The 13,248-nt window shown below is 44.9% G+C and overlaps 1 protein-coding gene across 1 annotated transcript in view; it reads left to right on the top strand.

Moving 5' to 3' along the window:
• LOC309833749 (RNA-binding protein FXR1-like) overlaps window positions 1-7,070 on the top strand; it is a gene marked incomplete at both ends in the record, with an annotated part of 49,039 nt that extends 41,969 nt beyond the window's left edge. Inside the window, 2 exon segments of the mRNA XM_082672183.1 lie at window positions 6,266-6,416; window positions 6,420-7,070. Of these exon segments, the coding sequence (XP_082528309.1) occupies window positions 6,266-6,416; window positions 6,420-7,070 (802 nt within the window).
• Window positions 7,071-13,248: the final 6,178 nt, after the last annotated feature.

Genomic DNA, 13,248 nt, shown 5'->3' with positions numbered 1-13,248 from the left:
TATGTCTATAGTTTACAAACTACCCCTTGAAGGCAAGGTCCGCACTGCCCCTGGGTGTCCCTTGCCACGCCTAATGCAATACGATGTACAATGACACAGTGAGCATTTAATATGGAGTTATTGATCAAGCACACTGACTGAATTTGCTCTCAAACTAACATTTTGGGAAGACAATTTAAACTTCAGAGATGTGAGCTCATAGTAGTTCTGGTTTTCTGTTCAACCAAGAATCTCTCTCCTCTACTCGCGTCTACGAGATGCTGTGAACAGCCATAAATGAACAGAAGAAAGATTGTAATTAGAAGATGAAAGTAAAATCAAGCCAGCATCCTGGATACAGTCAGGCAAAGGTATCTCTCTTAGAGCTACAGAAATCATAATGCCTAATTCTCTAGACAAAACCAACAAATATCTTAGCAAAAGAGAGGGTCAAATGAAGATTTTCTTTTAGGCTAACACCCCATAAAAGCCTGTGAAAAAATGCAGGTTCTCAGAAAGAAACAGGGAAGATGATAGAAAGGATAAAGGCAGAATGTTTATCCTGAGATATGGCTGTTACTCTGACCAGCCCTGGGGTCAGGGCTAAGAGAAGGGAGACTGAATGACAGACAAATGAAAAGTACAAGTAGAAATTAATTTGAAACAGATAACAGTTTGGACAGGTTACAGAATGGACAGAGACTTTTTGCGTGGGGCTAAGATTTGGCTTCACAGTTGTATAGCTTTGTGGTCAGACAGATGTGCCTTCACATCTGGTACAGCATCTCACCTCTACATGACCTGGATCAAGTTCCTGAACTTCTCTGGACTTTGGTTTTCCCACATATAAAATGGAAATGATAATAGCTACACCTCATAGGTGCTATCAGTCCAACTCAGAACCTGGCCAGAACAGCCATGAAATGTTAGTTCCCATTGCCTTTACTCCACTTAAAATCATAAGAGAGGAGGAACTGGGTTTTACTTCCATGTATCTAACTGAATAACTGCAAAGTTATATTCCTATCACAACTGAAAAAATTTACACTACTGAAATGAAAACTTTGTGAAACTCTTACAATGTGAAAATACAACCAAACTCAGTGGAGCCCATAATGAAGGTAACTAACTTTGCAGGACCCTGTTATTTAAATGCCTTCTAGTAGTTAAATGGTATTTAATTTTTAAATCTTACTAGATGCGCCAGAATTAGCTACTCAAATCTGTTCCCAGGTTTCCTCTTTGGGCTTCCATTTTCTTATTTCTAACCCCTGACTCACAGGCTCACCCTTGGGTGGCAAAACTGAAAAAGCAATGCAATAGAATGGCCACCTGCAGAATCACCTTCAGAGTGAATGTGGGTGAAGAGAAAGGCACAGACATGCACACAGATCATCCCTCACTACCTAGGAGATAGTTTGAGGATCAGGTCCCACTTTTGCGATTGACCAGTTCTGTGACAGCTTCTCAATCTAAAACATGGGAATGATGGATTCCAAAGAGCAAGGAAGCCCTAGTAAATCCAAGGTCCAGATGGGTCTCGTGATATATTACTCCTAAATTGAGTCACATTCAAGTCTAACAGAAGACAAGAATGTCAGCAGGAAGCAGAGGCACAGGAAATGAACAGAATCGTTTGTCAAGCCAGAAGCAGAGAGAGCCAAACGGAATCTTTTGTAAAGGGTGGTCTATACATGTGCCTTCAACATCAAAATAAACCAGGACATTTAAGAAATGTGTGAATAATGGTGGTAGATCTTATTAGCATGGCAGGGAATTCATCTGATGGCTCAAATCCAGAAGAACTTGCCCTCTGAAGGACTTAGCAATTTTTGCGTGCTGTTTCCAGTCCAGAACTGTCTACCAACAACCCACAAACACCTTCAGGTAAGTACCCTGTCATGTGTTGCCCTGGGGCTGCACAGGGGTATACACACTCAGTCTCCCTGCCAGGTACAAAAAAGATTACCGACAATAACGGTGTCACCTATGTGTGCTCCAGCCTCACACACTTCAGAAGAAGAGTCTCGTTCCTCCTCTAAACCCCCCAAACCAGTGCTGGGAGCCCCTGTGTGCTCTTGCAAACCAACCCTAAAACTGCAGGCTCCAAAACTGAGAATGCTCACCTAAGGGGGCAATCTTTGGAGTGTGCCATAGACTGAAGACTTGTGTCCCCCCAAAATTCATATGTTGAAGCCCTAACTCCCAGTGTGTTGTGAGGTCATAAGGGTGGGGCCCTGATCAACAGAGTTAATGTCCTTATTAGAAGAGACAGTAGAGGGCTCCGTCTCCCTCCCTCCCCCTCTCTCTCTCTCTCTCTCTCTCTCTCTCTCTCTCTCTCTCTCTCCACACTCCTGTGGGAGGAGGGGAGGAATGGCCATGTGACGACACAGCAAGAATGTGGCCACCTGCAAGCCAGGAAGAGAGCTTTTCACCAGAAACCAAATCAACCAGAAACTTGATCTTGAATTTCTAGCCTCCAGAATTGTGAGAAATAAATTTCTGCTGCTTAAGCTACTTGGTCTATGGTATTTTGTTATGACAGCCCAAGCTAATACAGGGCAGTGCAAGACGGCAATATTGGATCTTTCTTATTATGCATCTTACTTTAAAAATCATAAATACTTTAAGCCTTGGTAATGGATCGACCCTGGCACTCCCCACCCCCAATGCATGTGTCACATAGGGTAGGAAAGGTATCATGAGGAAAGAGTGGGCATCTCACAGCTCAGAGGGGTTAGCAGGAATGTCCACACCTGTCTGCTTGGTCGCCATGGATTGTAACATATTATAGCTTATATATGGCCAGATTGTGATCTTAGATAATAGAATCTTTACCACATTTTCTATGAAAATGAAAATCACTTACAGCACAGAGGTTCACTGCCGATCTTACCGCTAGAATGTAAGTTCCAGGAGGGCAGGAATTGCCTGATTTGCTCACTGCTGTATCTCCAGCACTTAGACAATACTTGGCACATGGTACATACTCAATAAATAGGTATGTATTAAATAAATGATGCTAAAACTCGTGTTACCTTTACAGACCATGATGTCTGCAGATGTTTAAATTTTGGAAACAACTTTCTAACCTCGTTTTTAATTTTTACAAATGAAGGTATCAATGAGTTTTTATTTTGTTAAAATACAAAATTTCAAAATTTACCAATAAGTTCATGTCAGGGAACAGATATTTAGGCGATTCTCATAAAATACTTTTTACATGGTAGATGCCCAAGGGTTGCGGTGGCTCTAATAATTATTATTATTTGGCTAACTCTTATGCCTGAAAGCACTGGAACGCAAGGTAGTTACCAACCAATGAAATAGTCGTATTAGCACGAGCTCCTTGTTTTACTCTTTTCTTGTATTGCCTTCCATACTTCTCCCCAGAGGCCAAGATACTGCTAAGCACATAATAGATACTTTTATGTGACAAATATAAAACTAACTGAACTTTTGGCTCAAATTCTCCTACACTGTAGTCAAGACCTCAAAATAGAACCCTTAATTGTTCTCTAATTGTTTATACCAGTATTAGGCTTGGCTCTGTCCAGAGTTCTGTAAGTTCCCTAAAGAACAAAGCTCATTCATTCCTCAAATATTTACTAAACACATACTATTGACCAGCCATTGTCCTGGGTGCCGGGGCAGGACGGTGAGCAAAGCAGACTTGACCCTTCACAGCACTTACCATGTGCCACGGGGGAGATAAGACATCAAACAAATAAATATGTAATGACAAATGTGGTGTGTCCCATGAAGTGGTTCTCGACCTTTTCTTTTTTTTGTTTTTAATGAAAATTGCCTACATATACTTCAGTTCAGAAACATTTTATCTAATCATTTCTTTCCCAAATCTTTTTGAGTCAAGAACTGTAACTATCAATCAGAGTTCCTGATCAACAAAAGATCTCACAGTCACTCCACCATTGGTCTCATTCTGCACAAAGGGAAGAACCTGACATTGTACTGACTTATCGAACTCGATGATGGGTAAATGCACAATTTCCGGTAGGATTTCCTTTTTTTTTTTTTAATTTATTTATTTTTTGGCTGTGTCGGGTCTTATTTGCGGCACGCGGGATCTTCATTGCAGCGTGAGGGCTTCTCTCTAGCTGTGGCGTGTGGGTTTTCTCTCTCTAGTTGTGGCACGCAGGCTCCAGGACGCACGGGATCTACAGTTTGCAGCACGTGAGCTCAGTACTTGTGGCATGCGGGCTTAGTTGCCCTGCCACACATAGGATCTTAGTTCCCTGACCAGGGATCGAACCGTTGTCCCCTGAATTGTAAGGGGGATTCTTTACCACTGGACCACCAGGGAAGTCCCCTGTTCGTTTTTTTTTTTAAAGAGCTTATAGACCTCTTGTCTACTTTCACAGATTAGTGGTTCTCAAGCTTGACTGTTCATCAGAATCACCTGGAGGGCTTATTAAACCACAAATTATTGGCAAATCTACCCCTTCCCAGAGCTTCTGAGTAGGGCTGGGTATGGGGCCTGAGAATCTGCATTCTGTGCAAGGTCCCTGGTGCTGCCGAAGCTGCTGGCCCAGCAACGACAATTTGAGAACTACCACACTAGACTACAAGGCAGACCTGAGCTGGAACAAAGTACAAGTTGGAAGGAAGCTCATGGATTACCTAGGCCCAGCTCCTCAGGTGACAGATAGGTGAGCCAGAGAGCCAACCTGCTCAAGGTCAAAGCAGAACGAGGTAGGCAGGTCACTGGCATGTCTGTTACACAGCTTCCCAGCAAGCCCACCTTCCTGAAAACATGCCCTTTTCGGCGGATTCGGAGGTAAACTCATCATCAAAAATCCAAGGGTATGAAATGCTGTAATGTCTTGGATTTACTTCAGGGTAATCCAGGAGGGTTGCAGGGCGGGGAGGGAGGAGGAAGAAGAGGCAAAATTGATCAAGTGTTCACAGTTGTTGAACTGGATGAGATCACACAGAAGCTCAGTATATGACCTTTCCACTTTTGTAGACGTTTGAAGTTTTCCACTATGAAAGGGTAATGGGAGTCAGTTGGATCAAGATTTGTCATTGCACATCTCTGAGAGGACCTGGGTTCCCACACAGCCCCTGAAATATACTCCCCCCTGCCCACCAAAGGAATATTCTGAACATCTGTGACATGCCAAGTCTTGGCTGGCCACTAGAGGGAGTCAAACAAAATTAAGGCACAAATTGCTGTCCTCAAGAAGCCCATAATTTGGTGGTGTAAAGAAAATGCAAATTATTGTGTTACAGAGACAAATAAATGGCATAAAAGATAATGAAGAAGGGGCTACGAGACTGAGAGGGCTAAGGCAAGGCTGCATCTTTTCCCACTGTATATCCTTGAAGTAAAACGTGTTGTGCCGTTTTCTAAGGGTGGTCAAGTTTCAGAAATGTGTATTACCATCAATCAGTGATGTTTTATCAAAGTGAAAAGAACATCAAAAGCACAAATAAAAGGAAAAGGCCAAGAGTCTGCTAGGGTAATAGTTAAATTATAATTTATCCACACAAGAGAACACAAAATTGTAATTTAAAATGACAATATCGCTTTGCGGTTCCAACACGGAGGAGGTGACGGTGGAGATTCTCGGCTCCAACGGGGCTTTCGACAAGGGATTTATCAAAGACGTTCATGAAGACTCCCTCACAGTTGTTGTTTTTTTTTTTAAGACGTTGAGGGTAGGAGTTTATTAATTATTTTTTTGCTGTGTTGGGTCTTCGTTTCTGTGCGAGGGCTTTCTCTAGTTGCGGAGAGCGGGGGCCACTCTTCATCGCAGTGCGTGGGCCTCTCACTATTGCGGCCTCTCTTGTTGCGGAGCACAGGCTCCAGACGCGCAGGCTCAGTAGTTGTGGCTCACGGGCCTAGTTGCCCCGCGGCATGTGGGATCCTCCCGGATCAGGACTCGAACCCGTGTCCTCTGCATTAGTGTGCAGATTGTCAACCACTGCGCCACCAGGGAAGCCCTCACAGTTGTTTTCGAGAACAACTGGCAACTGGAACGCCAGGTTCCATTTAATGAAGTTAGATTACCACAACCACCTGATATAAAAAAAAGAAATTATTGAGGTTTCCCTGGTGGCGCAGTGGTTGAGAGTCCACCTGCCGATGCAGGGGACACGGGTTCGTGCCCCGGTCCGGGAAGATCCCACATGCCGCGGAGCGGCTGGGCCCGTGAGCCATGGCCGCTGAGCCTGCGCGTCCGGAGCCTGTGCTCCGCACCGGGAGAGGCCACAACAGTGAGAGGCCCGCGTCCGCAAAAAAAATAATAAATAAATAAATTAGTGAAGGAGATGAAGTACAGGTGTATTCAAGAGCAAATGATCAAGAACCATGCGGATGGTGGTTGGCTAAACTTCGAATGATGAAAGGAGAATTTTATGGCATTCAATATGCTGCTTGTGATGCCACTTACAATGAAATGGTCCCATTGGAATGACTTCGGCCTGTCAATCAAAATAAAACTGCCAAAAAAAATACCTTCTTTAAATGCACAGTGGATGTTCCTGAGGATTTGAGAGAGACGTGTGCTAGTGAAAATGCACATAAAGGTTTTAAGAAAGCAGCAGGAGCAGGCAGAATTTTTTACCATCCAGAAACCACACAGCTAATGATACTGTCTGCCAGTGAAGCAACCGTGAAGAGGGTAAACATTCTGAGTGACGTGCATTTGCGAGGTATTCGTACGAAGTTGATGCTTATGTCCAGAAATGAAGAGGCCACTAAGCATTTAGAATGCACAAAACAACTTGCAGCAGCTTTTCATGCGGAATTTGTTGTGAGAGGACGTTGGATGGGCCTGCCAACAGGAACACACGGCAGTAACATACAGCAAGCTAGAAAGGTTCCTGGAGTTACAGCTATTGAGCTAGATGAAGATACTGGAACATTTAAAATCTATGGAGAGAGTGCTGATGCTGTAAAAAGGGCTAGAGGTGTTTTGGAATTTGTGGAAGATTTTATTCAGGTTCCTAGGAATCTTGTTGCAGCGTCAAGGATGGAGTTGCTCCTTGAGCTTCACTGTGCTAACATGAAGGTTGCTTTTATGTGCTGCTGCTACGGCTGCTCAGAGAAGACATACATCATGTGACTTCCCAGTCCTACTCCTCTGCGTTTTTCTTTTTACCTGTTCAGTTGCTGCTGCTTTTAAATTTAGGGTTACTGGGCAAGGAGGTTTGAAAATCCTCTAATAGTGTCTGCTGTATTGACCGGCTTATTGTTGCCATTGTTCCCTTACTTATTCCCCTCCCCCCTTATTTATTCTTCACTGGGAACTGTTCTCTCAAGCATGCAATAGAAGAAACTTACATTTTAACCTCTTTCAACCAAAATTAATTTATTGTGGAAATAGATTGCTGATACAGTATAAAATTTTAATTAACTGAGGATTTGGACTTAACAAATAAGATGTTGCTGTTAACTTAGGATACATCTATTCCATATAGCGACAGTTACCTGAACATCTACTTCTGTTACCAGGTAACACGACCCAGTATTGCTTTGTTACTTTATGGGCGTATGTTAGCTTTATAGCAAGTGAGTTCCTAAGGGGAAGAGCATCTTCATGTCCTCCTTTTACTTTCTCCTCTAATTACTGGACACTCAATAACTGCTATTTGACAGACTCACAAGTTAAGTGTGGACAAGGTAAATAATTTGAATTTTATGTCATTTTACAGTAGTTCATATCTAGGAAGACAGCAAACCATATACATGTTGTATGTAGTTGTACAGTTCTGCAGTACTTTAAAAACTTACAGGTGTAAAATGTAATACTTGTTAAATGTCAACTTTTTATTTCAGTGAAGAGAATATTCATTTTAAAAGAATCTTCAAGTCACAGGTGTCTTTTGAACAAATAGGAACTTGAAAACAAAAGCCAAATTGATGACTTTGTTAGTTGTTTGAATAATAATATATGTAACATGTCATAAATGTAAACAAATTGATGCGATTAATGCCAAAATAAAAGTTTTCTTTTTGCCTTCAAAAAAAACACAACAAAATAATAAGTATATTCATAATACAACTTTTATATTTAAAAGATACAAAATGACATATATTTTATATATATATAATTTTGGCCAATGTTTAGAAGCATATAGAACTTAATTTTAAGACCAGAACATGCCAAAGTATTAACAGTAATTATATCTGGATCATAGATTTCCAGTTTTCCTTCTTTTTTTTTTTTTAACTCTTCTGCAGGTTTTTAAGTTTTATGTCACAGATATAACTTCTACAACAGTCTTCCTCATTCTGTGTTTTTGTTTTTAAGGGCAATTAGCTTTAAAGTACTATAATTTATCTGTATATTCAGAAACTGAACCAAAAAGACAAGCGTGCCCATTAAGCAGTGTACAAACTGCAGAGATTAACTGGAATCCTTTGAAAGGATTAGAGGTCTACGGACCCTCTGCAATGGCCAGATCAGAGCTCCATGAGCTGCCCTCGGCCAGCCCCAATGGTCAGTTACTCCCACAAAAGCCCTAGAGGCTTCCTAGGGGAAACAGAACAGAACCGCTGAAGCATGCTGGACAGGGAAATGTCGATTATTAAAAGCAAGCTCCCTTTACCCACTTAATGCATGAAGGGTCCATATCACAGCCTTTGTTTAAATGTCCTGGTTCCGCTCATTTCTGAGCACTGTGCTTGGGCATGGCACGGGGTGCAGGGGGTCTGCCTCTCTAAGTTATAGTCTATCTTCTTTTCATTCTGAATGAATGAACCTTTTATTAGCTCTCCTTTGAGATTGCCTCTGAACACTCTGGAATCACTAAGTAATTCAAATGTTGAATCCACAAACTAGATGCGATTTTCTTAAAATGGGGTTTTCTGATGTCAAATAAAATGGCAGTAGTAGCGTGAACATCTGTAATGCCACAGGAGCTCAGTCACTTGCTTTCTAAATGAACCAACTTTACACTAAGCATAGAAACCTTTAGACAGGCTCTACATTATAAACTCTCCTATTAAAAATTACAAGACAAAAATACAGATATTAAAGTGTAGCTTCAAATTACCCACCCACTAAAAGATTACACGTATTGGTGCAAGTGGCTACTTTCACTGATTAAAAACATCTTAAACCACAAATAAGCCATTTGTTAATCAATAACAAGAAAGGCTAGGATGGAATTTCAACTTCAACCTGAACTTACTTCTTATTCTTTAAAGAATACTTGTTCCAGAAAACACTAATTCTAAAAGATACATGCACCCAATGTTCATAGCAGCATTAGTTACAATAGCCAAGACATGGAAGCAACCTAAGTGTCCATCCACAGATGAACAGATAAAGAAGATGTGGTGTACACACACACACACACACACACACACACACAATGGAGTACTACTCATCCGTAAAAAAGAATGAAATTTTGCCATTTGCAGTAACATGGATGGACTTGGAGGGTGTTATGCTAAGTGAAATAAGTCAGACAGAGAAAGACAAATACTGTATGATATCAGTTATATGTGGACTCTAAAAAAAATACAACAAACTAGTGAACATAACAAACAAGAAGCCGACTCACAGATATAGAGAACAAACTAGTGGTTACCAGTGGGGAGAGTCGTGGGGGAAGGGGCACAATAGGGGTAGGGGATTAAGAGATACAAACTATTAGGTATAAAATAAGCTACAAGGATATATTGTACAACTCAGGGAATATACCCAATATTTTATAATAACTATAAATGAAGTATAACCTTTAAAAATTATGAATCAACACATTGTACACCTGTAACTTATATAATATTGTACATCAACTATACTTAAATTAAAAAAAAAAAAATTGCTCCAGAATGAACAGCAGACCACCTCATCCACTGCTGTGGGGATGGAAAATGTCACAGATCACAATGCAAACTTTAAATGAACCAGATTTCAGTATGAACAGACTTGTAGAAACATCTCCTCACCTGTGTTTCATTTCATTGTTTCACATTTTTAATCTGATTTTTGTTTCCTAGAAACAAACTTTCCTGAGCAAACCCAAAAACAATACTCTCGAAGCAATGGATTGCATATAAGGAATTCTTCAAATCTGCCCGTAGATTTAAGACATTCTAAGACAGGGGTAGGAGTCTAATTGGCCTTTAAAACTTCCAGGAGTGTTTTCCTACAAAGTGCTGCAAACCCCGTGACATTAAAACAACGCTTTAGGTAAGATGAAGTTAGAACCGTCCCAGACCTCCACCTTTCCCCATGTCTAACACGCAGTGTTAACTGGAAAAATTAAAATGCTCTCGCTAGGAATAAAAGTTTTTATCAAGTTAAAATGCACATATTGTTTAAAAGAGACACTAAAAAAATCTTCCAAGTCCTGAGTAACACTTACCTCTATAATAAAACTTTCTTAAAGAAAAGCTTCAGTATACAGATTAAGTAGTTCCTCTTTTTTTTTTTTGCTGGTCTTCATGACCAGGGATCAAAAGAGGCTTGACAGCAAAATGGCCCAACAGCCTTCTCCATGAATGGCCATCATCGCCTCCACCCCGCCTGGCGCCCTGGCGGCCACACACACACACACACACACACACACGCACCTTCTTGGACTTCAGGGAAGCAGCCTTTGTTCCCAAGACCCAAAACTGGGATCCAGCTACTAAGCCTCCTCCTCCCCCGAACCAGCCTTCCCAAGGGGCGGAGCCCCTCAGAGACAGTCCCAGGGCGGTTCTGGAAAGAAGCCCCATTTTCTCCCGTGTTCCAAGTGCTGGGGAGTTGGGGCCGCCACCACCGGCTCCAGCTTCTCTAAACACACAGACATGGACACGCATGCACGCACGCGTGCACACCCTCAAAACAGTGATTATTACCATCATTGTCATTTTTATTAGCTCTCACCTACGGAGCGCTCACCATGTGCCAAGCGCTCAGCGCGCGCTCTAAGTCCATCTAAATCCAACTCTGCCGGCCCCTCTTTTTCTCTCTCTTTCACACTCACACACACACACTCCCATGCGCGCACGCACACGAGGCAGCGGTACCCACACCCCCACGCGCCCTCGAGGCTGAACCCCGACACTTCCGTAGCCTCCCGGCGGGTCCCGACCGAAAAAGTACCCACGTCCGCCCGCGCGCTGCGCTGCGAGGCGTTCCCCCGGCGCGCCGGGCGGCCGCTCCTACCTCGGCCCTTTGTCCTCGCGCCGCCGCGGCCCCGCTCCGGTGCGCTCGCCGCCGTCGGAGGGCCGGCCCAGCCGCCCGCGCGCTCACTCCCCCAGCTCCCGGGCTCGGCCGGCCGGGGGGCGCGCGGCAAAGCCCGGATCTGGGGAGCGCGGAGCGCGGCCCGCGCCCGGGACTGACCCCTGACCCCGGCCGCCCCCTGGAGTCCGCTTCTCCGGGTCTTCCGGCCGACCGCGGAGAAGGTCCGGCGGTGGGCTCGGCCGACCCGGGACCCCGCTGAGGAAGGGTCGCGGCGAGGGCGGCGCCGGGGCCGGACCGGGCGGCGTCGGGCGAGGGGAGGAGGCTCGAGGGCCAGAGCCGAGCCCCGCGCCCGCCCGCCGGCCTGGGTTTTCGCTCCGCGTGCCCGGTCCCCTCTCCCTGCCCCTGCGCCCCCCTCGCCACAGTCCGACCTCCTCACCCGAAGGGCGTGGCACCGGCCTCGGGGCGCCGCCTGCTCTCGGGAAACGTCGCTGTCTTCTCTGATCTCACCGAGGGATTCCTCCGCCAGCTTCCCCGTCCCACCCCCTGGCACACCTCCCCACCTTCCCGCAGGGCCACGCGGGGAGCCCCTCCAACCAACGGAGACTCAGCGGGGAAGGGAGTCTGGACAGACGTTGGAAGAACCCTCGGAGAACAGAGGTCATTTTGTCGCTTGGGACGCAGACGCCCAGAGGGGACAAGGCAGGTCTGAGAGGCAGCAGGAGCGCAGCCCAGGCTTCCCGAAGGCTCCACGCCAAGGGCCCCGGAACGCCCACCCCTGGACGCACGGGCTGAGCCCTGTGGAGGGCCGCGTCGGCGGGGCGCCCTTCTCCGGCCCCCAGCGGACCGGCTCAAGCAAGAGGGTGATAGGGGGACCCGGGTCCCCAGCAGCTGGGGTCTGCCAGTGTCCCACCAGGGAGCCTGTCTGAGGCCAACAGAGGAGAAAGATTCTGGAACGGTGGGCACCTGCGGGGGGAACCCAGCCAACTCTCCCTGGCCTCAGTGTCGGGAAGAATCCTTGAGGAACGGGAACGAACCAAAGAATCTCCGATAAATCTTTGCAGATCTCGCAGGAGGCTGGTGCACAGGTAGACCGAGCAAGCAATGAGCACAGGGCAGGAGTATTTCTTTCTTTTTTTTTAAGCAAGAGAGGAGCCCCTGTGATTTCAGGAACCTGCGAGGCGCAGAGCTGGAATCGGGCGACCAGCCCGGCGCCCTCACCGCCACTCACCCCCATGACTCGCCTTGTGGCCTTGGGCCAGTCTGACAGTGTCCTTGAGGATGGGGGAGACAGTCACAGTTCAGTGAGCTGCGCGGTTAAATGAGGAAATGAGGGAATGAGGGTCTGGCCCCCAACAAGTGCCCGCACACAACAGGTCCTGGGTAAAAACGTTGCCTGAATCAATCTCCGTAGATTTCCTGTACTCTGATTGGCAGTACCATCATTTTCCTTTTCTTATAATGAAATATTTCAAACGCACACAAGAGAAAGTAACTTCACGAGCCCCTCTCTGTGTGCCCAAGAACCAGCCAATCCTAACCTCTTGCCATACTTACTTCAGATATTCATGTAGGAAATAAATATCGCGATACAGTTAAAGCCCCCGGAAAGCCCTCCCTGATCCCAATTCTTCCCCCACCACCGCCCACCCAACCCCCAGTACTTTCCTAAAACATCCCATCAAGTTTTCATACTATTACTACATATGCATGTGTTCATGTTACTACGTATGCCTGAGTTGAACTATAGCATGTTTTCCAATATTACCACTTTCTGTGTGTTATCATATTCTGCGTTTTGTTCTGTAACCCAGTCATTTGTTTTATGTTGTTTTGCTCAATATGATGTTTGTAAGAGCCATCTCGTCATACATATAGCCCTAGGTTATTCATTTTAACTGCTAAATAGTATTCCATCGTACGAATGGCACAACTTGTACAGACATTCTTCTGTTGATGGACCTTTGAGTTGATCTGTTTTTCATGATTAGAAACAAGACTGCAGTGAACATTCTTGACTGAATTTGTGTTTCTAGGGAATACACAGTTTTTCAACCACTCCAGTAAACACACGTACAGAATAGCTGTGTTGAATTCACGTTTACCAATACGTTGGTTCTAT

Source organism: Grampus griseus (assembly GCF_964374135.1).
Source record: "Grampus griseus genome assembly, chromosome: 15".
NCBI lineage: Eukaryota > Metazoa > Chordata > Mammalia > Artiodactyla > Delphinidae > Grampus > Grampus griseus.
The sequence above is the reverse complement of the archived record's forward strand: the minus strand, read 5'-3'. Positions and strand labels throughout refer to the sequence as shown.